Source organism: Watersipora subatra, chromosome 8 (assembly GCF_963576615.1).
Source record: "Watersipora subatra chromosome 8, tzWatSuba1.1, whole genome shotgun sequence".
NCBI classification, from domain to species: domain Eukaryota; kingdom Metazoa; phylum Bryozoa; class Gymnolaemata; order Cheilostomatida; family Watersiporidae; genus Watersipora; species Watersipora subatra.
In genome coordinates this window covers 44,400,649-44,420,429 of record NC_088715.1, presented here as the reverse complement: position 1 = coordinate 44,420,429, position 19,781 = coordinate 44,400,649, and the positions used below count along the sequence as shown (strand labels likewise).

Sequence of the window (19,781 nt, the reverse complement as noted above, 5' to 3'; positions counted from 1 at the left end):
GACGGAAGCACCTGACAGACCTTGACATATCGTCGGCTCACATGAAAACACATTGTCATAGCACCTTGAAATTTTGTGACAACACTCCAGAGGTGTTTCCCAGCCAACGCTGCAATGGGTTTTTCCATTGTGCAAATATGCACGAGTATACAACTCCATTCCGAGAACTTCTGGATCAGACCTCGTATACAACTTATTTGACATTCTAGTTAGTTGTGATAGATCGTCAGATGTGTCGAAAAAACAGAGAATATGGTAGCTGCAAAACCCTTCACAAATACTTGAAGACAATCGGTTGGTGCAGGCGTTACAGCGCCGGTCTACCAATCTGAATGTCACGAGTTAGAGTATCGTCAAAAGTTATATTTTATTCTAACCATGACCCCTGGGGACAGATAGACAGTGAACAGGTAGTACCCCTGTTTTTATAGTAAACATATCTTTTGTTTTACTTCATAGTAGAGATATAAAATATTTGTTGTTAGTTTTACTTTCCAGCATAGACTTTGCTGTTTCGAAAAAATAACCAAATCATTGTAAATGAACGCTGAGGATTCGCACCTCTCATCAACTTAGTTTGAAATTACTGTAACCATGATCTATAAAACCAGTGAATTTGATCATAAAAAGGAGAAAAGTTGTCGATGGAAACCCATGATGGTACAGCCCTAAAATTAAAAAATTTAAGTCTTGTTTTTCCTTTTTGTATGGACAAAGTGGTGAGTTTGGGAAGATCTTGGAACGGATTAGGCAATTTAAATATATTTTACTGTTTTTATAAGGAAAAATCCCTAGAACATGAACGTTCCTAGAACAGATTATTTACGTTGTGGGAGAGCCTACTGTACTGCAATTATTTAAGTGAAACCAAGCTTGCTATGCATGAGAAAATGAATCTGTGCATTTGATTTGCTATGATTGATTGTCACGATCAAACAATAGCCCGTGAATTGCAGAAATTCAAACATTTAGTACATTTTAGTCAACAAAAAATAAACGTTACTCAAGTCTGCCCGTTTATCAGCTAGCATACAAAACAGCTTCAATTGTAAACAGCAATTTTTCTAATTTTACATAAGAAGCTGCCTTCTCTGACACAGCTTAGAAAATTGGTAACACAAGGCTGCAACTTATATCTGCTATTCACAAAAACATTATCAACTTATATCTGACTATAATTAACAGAACTACAAAAACGTTGTAGTTCTGTTAATTAAATTTAAATCAAATTACATAAACTTTCCCACAATTGTGAATCCTTTTATGAGTTTGAATGACCGAAATCGGACTCCACAATTATCAATAGAGACAGAAATTAATTAGATTTGAGTAGAACAGCTACCATAATTATGTAACAATCATTAATGCTTTAGAATTTTATCAGTCACAATATAGGTTCCTTGTCTATCAGCTTGGTCTCTGGCGAAGAGAGCAACTGCATCAACATCTGAAACTCTCAGCCAGCTAAGAATGCTTGTACCAATGTGCGTATCAGTGTAATGAGAATATAGCTTAAGTATAAAAAAACGCTAATGATTGTTTAACAAAACAAGATTTTTATATTGTTGTTCAAAAATTGTGTAGAAACTAATTACCTGAACTCCTGTTAAAAGACAGACTAGTAGAACCATCTAGAGATGACCGTGCTATCTGCTGTCTATCCAATTCAACTGTATTAGCGTGGGCTGGTGTACATTGGCTGGTCTCCGATCTTGAGTCTGTATAAAACGAAAGATAGCCTTCTCAACCATATAAATAGTTAAACAAATATCAATTAGAGTACAACAAAGGCTTTCATCTGCTGAGGCACAAAAAACAGATAATCAATTAACATCTATAACCTATATAAATCTCAATATTTGTATGTCATCGAACGTTGTTTGTCTGTCCGGTTATAGCGATAAAGCTTTAGCAGTGACAAATAACCTTTGTACTGGATTTGACCTCGAGACATTCATATCGCAAGACTACTAACAAGCGGGCATAACTAAAAGAATTAGCCATGATGTACTTATCACATCCGTTGCTCTTACTATATTCTGTATATCCTTTCCGTGATTGCACAGGCCAAATGCACACTTTTTATTATTAGTTAATACAGTGCGGCCTCGCGTTACGATGTCTCTATTAGAAAATTTGTTATCACCTCACAATATGGAACACGGTGTTTTTTAGTCCTCACCATAAAAAGTCCAATTTTTCTTCGGCTTTGTTCCGCCATACGATATCAGCAAAACAACTTTTCAAAATTCTAATTTGGCAGTTGGTATACTGATCACGACGAAATAAAGAAAATGCCGATATGCTATTCGCCGAAATCCATCCCAAACGACTGAAAGAGATACGGTGAAAGCTTGCTTTTTATCTCACTTCTGCGTTATTCGCCATGAGTTATAGTGAAAGCAAAACCGAAAACAGATAGGTGATAAAATTTTAGGCTATGTCAAAATTGAAATTTAGTTTAGTAAAAACAACAAAACTTAGCTCGAAAAAGGGTATGTGTTTAGTAAACTAAATTTAGTTTTAAAAGTTAAATTTTAAGGTTGATGTGCAACAAAATTCACATTACAGTTATTCGGTATCAAAAGATTCACCATGTCTTACTCCTTTGTGTTGTACGTGTAAAATATGTGGAAATGTGATTACAAGCTATTTAAAGCTCAAAAACTAACAGTTAATAGCAGCCATCACGCACCCGCCGTGGATGGGAATAAGTTTATTTCCATGACGTAGTCAATCCATTTGGTTATTGTTTTGTCACGTGATGTTCTCACTGAATTGAAAGGCCAATAAAAGGCTCAATATAAAACCTCTCGAAGCATTAGTTTATGACAAACACTTCAGGTTTTACCAAAGAGCTCATATCAAAAATACATGCTCGCCACTTTACAGTTTTGTTTTGGCTTGGAGTAATCATCTAGTCGTAATCTGATCATGCGACCCATACTTCTTGCCAAGCAACACCAATAATTTCTGCAACATTTTTCGATTATCACAGGTGACCAACAGGTTCGTCATATTTGTCAGAGAATGATATGTACTCCTTCGAACAAAGGTTAAAAAATTAAACGAATTTTCACAGTAGGTTATAAGATATCAGTGCTGACATAACTGCATTACAATGATGATGAAATAGACGCAAAAGGACAATAGACATGGTTCTATTGAATGCGTGAAGTATATTTGTGACTATAATTCGACGAATGAGGTTGCATGAAAGTGTAAACGGAAGCCATCTCGTTCATCTACGTCCCATTTGAGCTGTTTTGGAAAGAAATTCTGATCTGCGGCGGTTTCGTGATGGCGGCGATAAACTGTTCATTTTTGAGCTTGTAATCCCATTTCCACATATTTTGCACCTACAACACAGCAGAGTAAGACATGGTGAATATTTTGAGACCAAATAACTGTAATATGAATTTTGTTGCAAGTCAACCTTTAATGTTTATGTTATACATCTGTCTCAAAGGTAAAAACTCTCCACGGTATGCACTCCTTCGTAGTACATTGTAATGTTACATTTTCTTGCAGATCAAAACCACTGAATGCACTAAAGTTACTGTAGTCACTAAGGTTAACAATGCTTATTTTGTAGATTTTAATACATGGGTCGCGGTCACAGAAACCATGATTAAGTCGCAAATCACGAAGTTGAGTTATCCGACTTTAAAGTTGCACTAACTGAATTTATAATATCGGTAACGATTTTTGTAACACGTGCATCTGGACCAATCAAAGAGTGATCTTTCTGAATCTGAAGTCAGTTTAGCCAATAGAAGTCTTTAACACTCGGAAAAACCCTCTTAAAACCGTTGCTATGCTAAACAGGAAGTACTGAAAAATGGCATCCGATAAATATAATCGTTTCTTTTTTGCCGATTTTAAAGATAACTTTGACCTTTTGGACACTTATATGAGTACTTTGGTATTCCAACTGATGTCAAAAGCAGTGAAAGTAAAGGGAATTACGATGCTATTTTCCTAACAATTCTTCAAGATTATTACAATATTTAATTGTAAGAATAATTATCCGATTTTATAAGAATATAATCAGATTCAATTATAAGAATAAATATTCGAATTTACAAGATCAAAGCATATAGTGACCGATGGTGCGCAATATGTTTCTGTTGTTATTTTTCTAATTTATATTTTGTTGATTTGGCTATGCCCAATATCGCGATACTGCCAAGCCGTTTTTAAAATCTGCAGAACTGAGTAATACATTTTCTAATAAATATATACAGTTATTTCTATGACAACCAGCTAAAATCTGTTTAGATTTTTAAATTCAGCATAAATTTTTGATATAAATACAGAAATCTAGATAAATATCACAACTTCTTGATATTGGTTGCTATGACGTTTTGAAATGTAAACAAAATTGTGCATTGGTTTTCGTTTCTCAAACATTAACACCAGTTTTCTCGGAACTATGTTTTCGCACTAATGGTAAACGTGCATTCAGTTTTTTGACCATAAAATCAGTTGTAATTAAGCTACAATCAAAATTTTTTTTCAAACTGAGAATTTTCTCCTTCTGCTAGTTTAGATAACCCTAAATCTTATAATTCCAACTTAACCATGGTTTCTGTGATCATGACACATATGTACAGCACATATATATAATTCCTATGGGTTCCTATTAGCACTCTATTCAACATTTACGCCTTAGGATGCCAACACTGAACATAATTAAAATCATATAATTGTATACCAAAAGATTTTTCATTTAAATCATATCAAAACAGACTTTATTCAGCCATTACTTGCTAATTGTTTCCCATTTAAGGCCTACAGTCAAACACCTTTGCAGTTGTTTTCTTTTTTCTCTTAATTTATTTCAACTGCACAAAACACTTCTCTCTTGATATGAAGTTTGAAAGTTAGAACGGTAATTGTTATTATATATATTAAATAAAAAAGCATTTTCTGTACACATACCTTTTAATTACCTGCGCAATGTCAGGCATTCAGCAGTTTATACTATTTTAAAAATTATTTGACAAGAATAACATCGAACCGGAACAGGTGCATACGTGGGACTTTAGTACACACATTTCGAGCTTGCCATATGCTGTAATGTTTATTACACCATAATGCAGGCTGTAATAAAAATTACAAGCTGGCATTATGCTAGAAAATCGAATTTTGCAATTCACAGGTTTGTGCATTATAAATGTTAATTTATGTGTGGTATTTGTAACATAACATCAATATAAATCATTTAGCATATCATTGATAGTAACTTAAAAACAGCTACATTAAGCGTGTTGTCATTTGTTCAGAATGCGTTGCATTGGCAAGCACATTTCATTGGCTCTTCATAGTTGCACTGAGTGTACTTTCAAACATTATCAGAAATATTGAAATATTATCGAAAGCAAATAATTGTCAAAAATCGTATTCAATAACTAAACTTCATTGTTGATTAAACCTCCTCTTAAAAATAATGTGGATCAGCCCACTAAAGTATCAGTAGTATACAGGTAACTCAAGATTAGTGCCAAAAGACACAAATATGGCTTTGGAGGTAAGTTTTAGGTCAACCTCAACATAACTGAGGTTTTTCACAACGGTAACCAAATCTGCAGCACCACTCATTACAATTTAGATTCCAGTGTAATTTGATCACTTGACTATACCTATAGGTTTACGCAACTCCAAAACGACGGAAATGATGTTTGTTTGGAAAACCAAAGAAAGATCAAAATGACTTTTAGGCCTGAAAGCTTTTTTAATATAGACTTTTGGATGCTCCATGTTACGCATCTCTCATTCTTTTACAATTGCTAACCATCAATTTTCGCAGCGATGTATGCATAAATTCAATACTATTATTTATATATTATTTACTATTCAAACCATTATTAATTTGTTATTTACCCCAGAAGATCATCACATAAGTTCATTTGCGCCGATGCTTATGCTACCGTGAATATAATGATTAGAGTGAGTTCGAAAAACTCAAGGAAAACTGGTTTTCCTTAAGAACTCTGTAATGAAGAATCTTTCCATGAAATATGCTATAAATGGAACTTCTGTCACTTACTCCAAATTCTGAATAATCAAATGTCAGGTTCAGAGATGCAATGGACTTCTTACCCTTCTCAACTCTAAAACTATCCCCGATGCTGTCGCATAATTTACTGCCATCTGAGACATCAAAGGTTTCATTGGCATTGCCATGAGCACCCATAGAATGGTCATCTAAAGGTTTATCAAATGGCTCATGAGTGCTGCTACCACTACGAAGATACTCTAGAGAATCGCCAAACTCGCGCTCAGAGGGGCTCTTTAAATCGTCAGTGTCACCTGGATGTAGCTTGGTAGAACGGTAAAGATTAGGAGTCTTGTGATACGAGCGAGGAGAGAGAGTGCTGTATGCACTAAGGTCACTGGCATCAAAGCTCTCGTAGTTGTCATCTTCAAGTATAGCAGAAAATATGGAGTCAGCAACAAGCATCCAAAAAGTGATTGCAACAAAAACGTAGTTGAGAAATAATTTGATGCTCTCACCAATATTTGCGTTTTTTTTACAATCAAGAAAATTAAGAGAAACAATGATTTTTCGTACCCAAAGACATCTAGAGTAGTTACAAGATACACTTTAAGAGCATGCTTAGAATTCAGCAAACATAAAAATTTAACAAACACAAGCCAGAATGATCGAATAGCAAGTGGCTTTCTCAATGCAGGAAAAAAAATTGACACGGCTTTGTGCGATGTTAAAAAAAAGTTTTGTCAATACCTGCATGCCACGCTTCATTGCCAATAATAACTGAAAAAAATGGCTTATGATCACCATCAGGAGAAAATTATACAAAATGTTGAGCTATATCATTGCAATAACCATAAATATAATAAACCATATATCTATGGTTTATTATCTGTCTACTATATCTATGGCAATAACAAACACGCTATGGCATACTGTAATGACCCCTAACGTCCTAAGTAAAAATATACCTATTGTCAATCCCAAAGTGAGGATTAAAATTCATAACTGCTCTCATTTCGAAATAACTACTCAAACGGAGACCTAGTAATTCGATTAAATGTTCATTCAGGAGGTTGACTATGTTATCTCATATCACCATTCCTGCGAATTCCATGAAGTGTAAAAAGGATTCATTTCACTCAGTGCTGCATGTTTCTATTTTGCTACTACTCACCATTAGTAAAATTCTAACAGCTTCCCACCTAATATTCGGATATCCCAAATCAGCTTATGATTGTCCCATTATGATAACTGCTAAGTTGGCTGAACTTATAAATCAAATTACCACACCCCTTGCTGAACAGTCAGTCTCACCTAGTAAATTAAATGAGCCAGTAGTGCTTCATATTTGAAGTTCCATATATGGAAATTACTATATAGTAATAACGTATTCACTTTTGCTGAGCTTAAAATAGAGACTGAATTTCAATAGCTTTGATTACCTAAGACTTATCTAAAATGTTTCATTAAAATTTCAATTAATACTACCGACCTTTGTATGTCTGGCAGAAATGAGAATGTCTTTGTTTATGTATAAATAGATTTTTGTGTGAGGCCCAGTCCTTAGCCTTGTTCAGAAGCAAATCTTTGGTAAAATGGTAAAAGTGAGCATAATGAAATAAAAATGATATTTTTAAGAATTAGCTACTTGAGCCAGTAGAGATGCATCAATTGCATCTCTACTAGCACAGACCGACATGTTCGTCTCAACATCAACAACGCATTCCCAATGCACAGCTAACATAAAAAATGCATTTCGTCAGTGTGTGTAGCCAAGCCTTCAGACGACCTGCATTGCATATCAGTTAAGAGAGGATTGAATTGCACACGCATTCAATAACACCTACAAACGATCAATATAATTGCATGCAGAACTGGCCATGTCACTTTGACAAAATCAATACCAAAGTCAAGTGACTATCTATAAACAAACAGCAAGCAATCACTGGTCAGTAGCAATATGTAAGTCCCCTGGTACAAGAAAGGCTCTGACCACAGACTTACAAAATTAGGATTAGGCCTACCAGTAAAATTCATACTAACTTATTCACCAAAAATGAACAAGCAACTTTTGAGTTTATGGAAAAAATCATAACGCGCCCTGAGGAAAATCTTTGTTTTCAGTTTTTAACAATATATCTTTTCATGAACCAAATAATGTAAGAATAGTCACAACCGAGCATAAAGCTTGTCCATGTGGTCATCAGGATATAGCAAATTACAGTTTCACATGTTAAAATTACGAACACGCCCTACGTCCAGCAGTATATTTTTCATAGGTTATGTATCGTAATAACAAACCTGAGCCAACTACAGTCAGCTTGTGGGGAGAGACAAAAACACCATGATTGTCCGGACATGAAAAATATCGAACTCCTTGAACCGCCCCATCATTCTTGCCACTACCATCAAAGAGTTCCACTCCACACCATATGCTATCGGCAAACTGGGTGAGCCCATAGTAACGAAGTACACCTTCTTTCTGTCCAGATATAATCACCTAATAGCAATAAAGTGAAGGTAAGATCCAAATATGGCTTTGGAGTGCAGTTGTGAGAATGTGAAAAAGAAATTAAAAAACAAGTGATCGACAAATATATTGTTTATCAACTCAGATATGAAGTGTTTGCTACATCTAAGCGTAAGTCAGCCTATGAGGAATTGTGAACAGTGAGTTGGACAAGAAACATTGAATTACCGTCAAATGGTGACGGACTGTTACAAAATTGGCTCTGTATATTAAACAGTAGCCGCATGACCACCAATCTGAATTTTTTTTAATTATCGCTGTGGAGCGCATGCAAGTGTCGCCACACAATTACTATATATAGAAACTTAGTAATAGGTAGTGTGCATGAAGGCTTCAATCTGCATGTTCCCCTATTACTCTAATGCATTACAACGTAAAACTGAATTAAATTAGTTTGAAAGTTGTAACTCCATCTTAATGCGCTTCTTTTCTATGATCAACATGTTATCAACTAGATGTTCATGACCCGTCCACCCATTCACTCTCAGATAGGCAACATTTTACTTCCTACCAGACGGTTTGATGAATAAAATTAATTATTGTTTTTTGGACCGCCATCGAATCAATGTTTCGATGTCATCGAATATTTTGTTATGACATAAAATAGATCTTGGAACCGGTAACAATACCGTATATGGCCACATTGAATTTAAGCTTCAATTACACCTAGCTGACTCAAAATGGACATCACCGAAGCTGGGTGGTGCATCCCCTAGGCTGCATCTCGCATTCAAAGCTTCTGACATTGGAAATGTTGCTTCAGTTGTCATATGCTGGAGCAAATTTCGCTTGTTTCAGACAAACGTCATTTTTATTATAGTGCATGCAACGGGTAGGCTACTACAAGTATTGGGATAGGTGGCCGCTTTTCGCAGCCATTGTGAATATATATGTATTTTTTACTTTGTTTTAAACATACACAATATTTACATTTGTTTTCTTGCAACATAGACCTTGCTATCTAGCAATAGTGAAAAAACTGATTTAAAACGACATAACAGGCTTGTGCAATTACAATCATGAACCGTAAACCAAGTAAGAGCAATGAGAAAAAAACTGTCAATACAAACCAATAATACTACAGTTACCGTGCAACTATACGATTACTGGAAGTAATCATAGTGGAAGTAACCGTATAACTTTACCACACTAACTTCAAAGGTTAGGTTTAGCTATTTCCTATTTGAAGGGCAAAAAGGGGTGAGCTTGGAGAGTTTTTGGAACAGATTAGACAATGTACATGCATTTAACGGTTCGTATAATGGGAAATCCTACAACGTAAATGTTCTTGAAGCAGATTATTTATGTTTTAAAAAGCATATACTGTATATGACATGTTTTAATTAAATTAGAGTAATCAAGTTTGGCATGTGCATGAATGTTTTTATTGAGTAGTTTTCAAAATTTTTACGATCCCAACAAAGTGAACAAATCATACTTCTTCTTTCACAACATCCATTCAAGTATGCTTAGCCTATCTACATGTACAATGAGCAAAACTTAGTGGGAAAAAAACTTGTTGCTAGGTCAGCCGAAAAGAATAAAAATTAGGAATGCTGATATATCTTCTGTTATCACAAATAGACAAAAATTACTGCTTACAACACTTACGTGAATTAATTCTCTAGATACAGTTGTAATGAAAATACTAACTGAACAATATTGTGAAATCAATACTAGGGTTGACATTAATTTGTCCCGTATATATAAAGTAAATCTTAATCAAGTGATAACACTTGGTCACTGGCTTACGTACTATCCGAGTAAATCATTAAACTGCTGAAAAACTGTACTTTGCGTAATGCTTAGTAAAACTGTTCAAAGTTTTGTCAAAGAATTAATCACCTATAGTAGCCATCACAACTGATGAGCCGAAAAAACATCTGTAATACCAAATATAATAAAAATCAATAGCATAAAAGCAGACTAAAATAAAATTAGAGATAGTCTCGTGCCTTCAGTTTGAAACGCAAGTGATTTGTAATGTAGCCTACAGATAAAAACTCTCAATGTATAAATACTCCATTGAGATTGCTTAAAGATTGACTTGCAACAAAATCTACATTACAGTTATTTGGTTTCAAAAGATTCACCATGTCTTACTCTGCTGTGTTGTAGGTGCAAAATATGTGGAAATGTAATTACAAGCATTTAAAAGATAAAAAACGAACAGTTAATCGCAGCCATCATGAAAATGCTGCAGATTGGAATCCCTAAAAAAAATTCTAGAATGGCTCAAATAGGACATACTTGAACACGATGGCTTCTGTTTACACTTTCATGCAATCCATTCGTCGAAGTATTTTCACAAATATACTTCGCGTATTCAATAAAACCATGTCTATTGTCTTTACGCGTTTATTTCATCATCATTGTTATGATGTCACTTTGAGCACTGATATATCAAAACCTACCGCAAAAATTTGTTAAATTTTTTAACCTTACCTCAAATGAGTGCATATCATCCTCTGATGAACACGACGAGCCTGTTGGTCACTGGCGATAGCCGAAAAAAACTGCGGAACTTGTTCGCGTCATTTGGCAGCAAGTAGGCCTATGGGTAACATGATCAAATTACGATTTGATGATTGGACCAAGCTGAAACTAAACTGTAAAGTAGCGAGCATCTATATTTGATAAGAGCATTTCGGTAGAACCCAAAGTGTTTGTCATAAACTAAAGCTACGAGACGTTTTATATTGAGCCTTTTCTTTCACGTGATAACATCGCGTGTCAAAACAATAACCACAATGTTTGAGTACGTCATCGAAATAAAGAGATTCCAAACTACGGTGTTTTCGTGATGGTTGCAATTAACCGTTCGTTTCGAAGCTTATAAGAGCATGTAATCACATTTCCACAAATTTTTCACCTACATCACAGCAGAGCACAGGTGTCCTTTAGCGGGATATTGCCAAAGCTGAAGCCGGGCCGTAGTCTACACACACAAAAAAACAAAGGTCCACGTAGTTATGAGCAAAAACATAAGTATCCACCCAAATATCTTACCAATCCGATGAGCAGCACACACAAAAACTAAACCAGTCGACAGAGCCATCCATCATGTCAAAATATTCCAAGTTTCAAGTCATGTCTTGCACAACTCACCTTATGGTTTCTCAAAACTTGTACTAAAGTCCCTATTAATTAGAGACTGTCCGATTGCTGTTTTAGAAATGGTCGCCGCTAGCCTAACTCAACGTCCTGATTCAACATCTCACTAACTATCAGGGCATTGCTAAAAAAGGGAACCAAAAAGATCGGGAGCTCTCAGCAATGCCCCGGTAGTTACCGAGATGTTGAATTAGGACGTCAGGCTAGGCTAGCGGCGACCATTTCTAAAACAGCAATCGGACAGTCTCAAATTAATAGGAACTTTGGTACAAGTTTTGAGAAACCATAAGGTGAGTTGGGCAAGACATGACTAGAAACTTGGAATATTTTGACATGATGGGTGGCTCTGTCGATTGGTTTAGTTTTTGTGTGTGCTGCTCATCAGACTGGTGAGATATTTGGGTGGATACTCATGTTTTTGCTCATAACTACGTGGACCTTTGTTGTTTTTTGTGTGTGTAGACTACGGTCCGGCCTCGGCAATATTCCGCTAAAGGACACCTGTGCAGCAGAGTAAGACCTGGTGAACCTGTTGATAACAAATAATTGTAATGTGAATTTGTTGCATGTTTGAATTTTGTGAATGTTGCAAGGAAACATTTAATAAAAATGACTTTGTGAGAATAATATATATGAAGAATTTCCTGGTTAGCGGTATAAAAACAAATTTAAAATAACTATATATTGAATTATCATACCTTAGTCCCTAGAGTGAGTTTAGGTGAGACGGGGGAGGTAGATTGTTGAAGCTGGGACCTACAAGGTGACAGTTTAGGGATCTTTCTTGGGTGGGAAGACATGGCCAGCATAAACAATCTATAAATTAAATGTTGCAATAATTAAAAATTTTATTAAAACATGCAGATATGGCAGATTTAGCATTTTCTTAGTTGATGCACCTGCGTAAGTCAAAAACTCTATTGGTTACACTAATCGATTCAATTTATCATCAATAATCACTAACAACGACGTTTTTCGTCACAGCTAAGGTAAATAATCAGGTTCAGCTGACGCAGTAGATAAAAAATCGGAACCACTTACTTAAATATTCACGTAAGTGGCTGGTTAAACCAGTAACTGTATACCACCTTAGTAATCAAACTTTTGCGTTTTTCGGGTCTATACACATCGATAAAACAAATTTAGTACGATAAACTAATATAATGAATGAAAATACTAACAGTAATTATATACACCGAGCTATAGAAAGACCATGTTAAAAGAAAACTGTCCGCGGAGGCTGTACTCAGTTCCCAAAAGACAATTGAAATAGCAACTTTAGCCGCTGTATAACGCCACTCCGTTTATTGCATTTCTATCCAAATTCATCCAATCAGACAATCGAAACCAGTCGTCGCAGACGGTTTGTGGTACTTGCGCTACATACAATATATAGCTCCATTGAACTAAAAGCCCCTGGAATGGCAGAGGTCATTTGCGAGTACGGAAATCCGGCCGACGCCATGTTCAGTTACCGATAGAGTTAATTTCAATGTGAAAAGGAAATCTAATTTCAAATTTAACAGCTATGGAAGATCACGAATACACCGCTAAGTCAAAGGAACATACTACTGAGATTACTACTAGAAATTTATGTTAGAGGGAGAAGGGTGTAGGTGCACAGTGCTATTGCTATTCCATGAACTGCAAAAACCGCAAGAATGGACTTTCAAAGGAAAGGGCATGACATTTCACAAGTGAGTCACTTCTACTACTAGTTCTATTTCTATTGCTAAAGTCTACGACTACTACTAGTTCTGCTACTACTAGTTAGTACTGCCACTAGTTAGTTCTATTACACTAGTCACTGGGTGAGTGAGAGTCGATCAGTGTCACTACTGAGTGTACGAGTTTGACTGTATTTTGTCAGTAATTAGATAAATTTTTAAGCTAGTGAGTGAAATTTTCTTCCTTCAGAACGAATGTTCTTTATTAATGAAATTTGGAACTTTTTTTATATTAATAATTTGGAACTACAAACCATTAGGTTATTTCTAAATATTTATATTTGAAAAAAATGTTTGTCGTGCCTATAATATTATTTATTGTTGTACCTGGATATAGCTAGCAGTAAGGAGATAAAAGTAAAAATACTATTATTATTACTACTGTTGCTAACCAACTACTACAGTTTCAATTGAATTTTTAGATTTCCAAACAAAGCAACTCAGAACTCTTGTTATTTACAATGGTATCGCAACCGCAGAAGAGTGAATAAGCCTGATCCTTGGGCACTTATCTGCAACGAACATTTCAATGATCCATGTTTTGAAAACAGGTTAAAACGTTCGACTGAAGTCATTTAAAGGTAATATTTTACAAGCACATATTGTCAAGCACAGTGCTGCAAGGTTGTTTAACTTAAAGGTTGACTTGCAACAAAATTCACATTACAGTTATTTGGTATCAAAAGATTCGCCATGTCTTACTCTGTTGTGTTGTAGGTGACAAATATGTGGGAATGTGATTAAAAGCTCGAAAAAGCTCAAAAACGAACAGAAAATCGCAGCCACACGAGACCGCCCTGGTTTGGATTCGTTTTCCAAAACGGCTAAAATGTGACGTATGTGTGCGAAAACGGCTAAAATGTGTGCGAGATAGTTTATGTTTACACTTTCATGCATCCTTATTCGTCGAAATATTTTCACAAATATACTTCACGCTTGCAATAAAAACCATGTCTATTGTTATTACGCGTTTATTTTATCGGCATCGTAATGCTGCAACTTTGAGCAGTGATATCTCAAAACGTAGCATAAAAATATGTTTAATTTTTTAAACTTGGCTTGAACGATTGCATATCATCTTCTGATAAAAATTATGAGCCTTTTGGTCTGCTATGATGGTCGAAAAATGCTGTAGAAACTGTTCGCGCCATATGGCGGGAATTGTAAGTCACATGATCAGATAATGTTAGTTTCAGTTCAAGTTTGATTTATCGCAAATAGCAAACGCGCTTTCTCGTATTAAACTTGTTAATTTCAATTCGTCATAATGTCTAACGCGCCACATCGTGTTTGTGCAGCTGCCAAGCTGAAAAGCACTTTTTTTCTTGGCCAAGAGCAGAGAAAAGACCAAACCTTCACCGGGCGTGGAGCAACTGGGTGAAGCTGGATGTGACAAACTTTATTTATTCGCCTGCTTACTCTTACCTTTATTTTCGCCATTTCAAAGACGACATGTTTTCTAACCTGTTTGCATACTCCACATGTTACCAAAGCACGTGAGTAATTTATTTTATGAACTACTTGTATTAAAAGTAGTAACTCGGGTTATTTTCCAGTATTCTCCTAATACTACTGTATTAATCTATATTTAATATAACAATATTAATGTCATTTAATTGTAATATGATATTAGTATTTTATCTTTTTAATTACGTGTATTATTCTTATTATAATAACAAAACTAATTCATACTGCATATCTATCTGTAAAACGTAATATAATAATCTATAATTGATAAAATAATGTTATAAGTTTCACAATTAATTTCGCCAAATTTCTTAACCCCACTCACTTATAGATATGTTATATAAAATAGTTATTGTCATTTTCTGGTATCATCGTTAATAGCATATTAATATTATTAGATGATTATTATTAGTATTAGATGAAAAGTTTGTGCCAACCACTGAAGACTGGGAAGAGTTTGAGCGCTATGTTGGCCAGCGTCAAACGCTCTCCAATTACATGTAAGATAGAGCTGAACTTAGCCAAACTTGACAAAATATAAAGAATATCCATAGAGTTATTACTCACATTTTTATGTTTACAATATCATGGATTCTGATAAGGTTTTGTAAAATCTGTGCCATGATTGCATGGCTATATATTTATTCTTTTTCTGATCAAGCAAATATGATATAATAACAGGAAATGATGTTGTACAAATCTTATTGCAAGTCAACTATTGTGTTGTGATTTCAGACCCGAATCCTCCTTAAAAGAGAAAAAAATAATAGTAAGTGTGACAGCACTCCAGCGACTATTTCACTGTCACGTCTGTGCCCTTCCCTGCTCATTCACGATGGTGCCAGAAGGCGGATGGGTAGAGTTCAAGGTTACATGTGCCTCCTGTCACCAATCGTACACTTGGGAAACAACTGCCAGGGTGAACAGAGCTCACGCCATCAACCCCCTGCTGGCAGCTGCATCACTCTTTTCTGGCGGATGCCTTACGCAGAACCTCCGTTTTCTGTCGCTCCTGAACATCGCGATACCAAGCCACAGCGTTTGCCTCTACCAACAAAGAGCATACTTACATGGTGTGAATGTTAATATTTACCCATAAACTTGGAAAATGTGAGTAAAAGCTTGGCACACTAATTGAATAACGACATTTGCAAACAATTTTTTTCTTGAAATGAAAATATGTCATCCTTCAAGCGAAATATATTATAATTTAAAATTCTGATTCTTCATCATAATATAGCACAAAAAGGGAAAGAGGATTCTACATTCTTAGACTAATGATAATGATACAAATTAATCTTGTATAATGAAGTTTTACAATATTTTACAGTGTATTGCTGAGCAGAACACCCTGCATAACGAGAGATTGATGGTAGCAATCGATTGGGAGCTTGATTTGGCAGGTGATGGTAGATGCGATAGTCGCATACGGGGCCTACACTATGATGGATCAGAGCTGCGGTTTAATAGTCAGCAGCCATCTTGTCAAGGTAAAACTTTGACAGTTTTTACTTCACAGCCTGACAAAAACCCAAATTTTTTAGTAGTTATCAATACATAAACATGAAGTTGCTGATCTAGCTAAATAATTCATTCAAATAATGTGAAAGTGATTGTTGGCCGTAACTTTCTTTACTTTGCAGTCAACGGAGACCACCAGTTCTAATGCCATGGAGCTGGAAGGCTTCAAGCGATGCCAGTCCGATCTAATTTCCCACGGCCTGAGAGTGAGGTCCATTACAACGGACGTTGTTACAAAGGTTGTGTGCATACCGCAAGCTTGTGTTTTGGCTTATGCCGCAAATTCGTCGCGGTGAGCGGCGGCCTCTACCTGCCTGCTTGGTGTCTATGATTCGGGCTCTTTTCCCACCAACGGATGATGAAGAAGAGTTTGCAGACTATGTGTTCAAGGGCTTCTGCTATGCTAGTCTGCAAACTCTTCTTCATCATCCGTTGGTGGGAAAAGAGCCCGAATCTTAGACACCAAGCAAGCAGGTAGAGGCCGTCGCTCACTGAGACAAATTTGCGGCATAAGACAAAACACAAGATTGCGGTATGCACACCTTTTTCGAGCATTTGGCGATGGCTCTCCAAATGGGAATAGATTATCTACCAAAACAATTATTGAAAAACAATAATTGCTGATCATCAAAATAATCTCGATCTTTATATAATAAAATCACAAAACTAATACACTCTCTACTGTAGTAAGTGTACAGGCCAAATATAACAGTTTTCCTTGTGTTCCACGAGTTCAGAATATGTGTGTTCAACCAATGCATTAAATGTGTAACACAAGAATTGTAGATAATGCTTGACACATTAGCATAGCTTTGGTGTTGTTGGCATTAAATGAAAATCCAACTCACTATGATATCGCAGGTAATCATTCCACCCCAACTCAAGGGGTGCAGGCGCTACAAGTTCATCCACACCAGGATGCATACACAGGCATTCATGCTCCCCGCGGTCATGGAGATGATGCGCAAACTCAGCATCATGGCAGCACAAACATTAAGGAAGAGATGGCATGTCTTGACAGCGCTTGCAGACACACCACTCTGTAGCCGGTGGTATTAGCTCCTAAAGAAATGAACAGATATGTCTGTGCAACCATAGCTAATACATCAGGTCAATGTTATCCAACAGTATATCGGTGCAGCACTAAATTTAAATATTAAAATTGTTAATGTTGTCATTCGAGAAAAATCTGTAATTATTTTTTCGCAATATGAAGCGATAATTATCATGACTAAAATCATATATATATAATAATATTCATTCTATCACTCTCGAGCTAAAACTATTACTACTAGCTAGCTTGGCACATAAGAGCTGGCTAGTGGCGGTGCTTACTTGCTGGGAGGTTTGATTCTGTTGAGGATCTTCTTCAGATAGAGCGTCAGGCTCGAAACACCAGGGTCTTAACTCTTCAGAATTTGACATTTTTTATGATCGCAACTCCGACATGAATTGTCGAACGGAATGGCCAAGCTGAAACTGTAAAGTAGCGAGCATCTATATTTGATACGGGGTCTTAGGTAAAACCCGAAGTGTTTGTCATAAACTATTGCTACAATAAGTTTGATATTGAGCTTTTTATTGGCCTTTCAATTCACGCGAGAACATCACGTGACAAGACAATAACCAAACGGCGCGGATACGTCATCGAAATCAAGAGATCCCAATCTACGGAGGCTTTTTGTATTTGAGCTTTTAAGAGCTTTTAATCACATTTCCACATATTTGGCACCTACCACACAACAGAGTAAGACATGGCGAATCTTTTGATACCAAATAACTGTAATGTGAATTTTGTTGCAAGTCAACCTTTAAAGTAGATAATATTTAGTAGATCTAAAAAAAGTTTAAAAACCTCAAACAGCACGCAAAACAGTGACAGCTGCCACAGCAAGTGCTTATGAATATGTCTGCAGCTTAGCAGTTGTGTGATCTGTTCTCTGTGATTCTTCATCTTCGTTTCTGGGATTTAATGTCCAACGCATAAGTTATGCTGTCCTTTTTATCGTGTGTTAACTGTGTAATAAACAGGCCTAGACAGCAGTGGTCTGGTGACTTGTGATTGGGTTTGTTATGTAATAGACAGTCCTAAGCAGTAGGGGTCTGGTGACTTGTGATTGGGTTTGTTATGTAATAAACAGGCCTAGGCAGCAGGTGGTCTGGTGACTTGTGATTGGGCTCGTTGGAGAGGTCATCACCTTACATCTACCAATGGGGTTTGGGGACACCAGTAATTGCTCTTGCTGACCAGTGGGTGCTCTGACAGACCTAGGCAGTAGGTTTTTTCGTGCCCTGACTAAAGGACTTGTATAGCTGTTTACTCCAGAAGTTCATGCCTACTATATGTACACACGGCAATACCTGGACAATTAAAGGTATGCTACTTTTAATGTAATGTAAAATTCATTTTTGCTAGCATGTTTTTATGGCTGTTATGGACACTTTTTTATCTTTTCTAGTATCGCAAACCACATGTAACATATTCATTTAAACTTTTAGATTTCACGGTGTATTGGTGAATTAAGAGTTGAACAACATGTATGGATTTGTTCGTCGCCAAGAATAAATAAACTCGTTCAATTCATTTACCAAGCAGCAGTGCAATCTCCTTGTTTGGATTAGCCTTGTCGTTACATACGGTATACTGCGCATAAAGTGCACCAAACTTGCCTAGCATCCGCATAATGCTATAGTGAAATCTTTAATTTTCTCTCATAAGGAGTGAAATCATTCGACCTCTTAATTTCTCTCACAAGGAGTGAAATTCTTCGACCTTTCTAGGAGTGACTTCTGTGAACCTAGACGCATATAGGTATAAAGTCAAGAATATCTACAGTCTCACGTTACGAATTTAACACGAAATTGTAGACGTACTAGACGTACAAGGATACACACGTAGTCAAAATTTAGCTGATTAAACAACAATCACAGACAATAGTCGTACAGAGATACATCAAAGGCTACACAGTACCGCGCATCTACAGAGATAGAACCGTACATATTGAAGCAAACATTCACAGTGGAAACTGCAGTTCATCGTCGTAACCACACTGCTATCAACACTCTCGTACATATCGCACAGTAAACAGAGACATCGTTGTATCTACATACCAGAGGACACACAAGAGCTGTTACCCACACATCAGCTACAGCTAAATTGCTACACGTGCAATTTATTACATTTTAATTAAAGTTGAAATCTGTTTACCCAGCAGTCACGTAGGTTTGAGTCATAATTCGTCTTTTGGACTTGTTACGGTTGGTCATAGTTTTTTTTGTTTTTTGTCTCTATATACTGCATTTTCTTTATTAGTTACTCTTGTAACTGGGTAGGACTGTCAGAGCACACCTTGGTTGGGCAGGTTATTGTTTGTGTATCCGCGAGCTCGCGGAGTTGGCGGTGGCACCACCCTCATCCTGT

General features: G+C 36.2%; 1 protein-coding gene across 1 annotated transcript in view; it reads right to left on the bottom strand.

Moving 5' to 3' along the window:
- Nucleotides 1-19,781, bottom strand: part of LOC137402614 (uncharacterized) — a 30,319-nt gene that overhangs the window by 9,222 nt on the left and 1,316 nt on the right. The window contains exons 3-6 of the mRNA XM_068089119.1: nt 12,344-12,461; nt 8,303-8,501; nt 6,106-6,426; nt 1,596-1,718 (exon numbers count right to left, since the gene is read on the bottom strand). Of these exons, the coding sequence (XP_067945220.1) occupies nt 1,596-1,718; nt 6,106-6,426; nt 8,303-8,501; nt 12,344-12,461 (761 nt within the window). The remainder of the gene's footprint in view (nt 1-1,595; nt 1,719-6,105; nt 6,427-8,302; nt 8,502-12,343; nt 12,462-19,781) is intronic.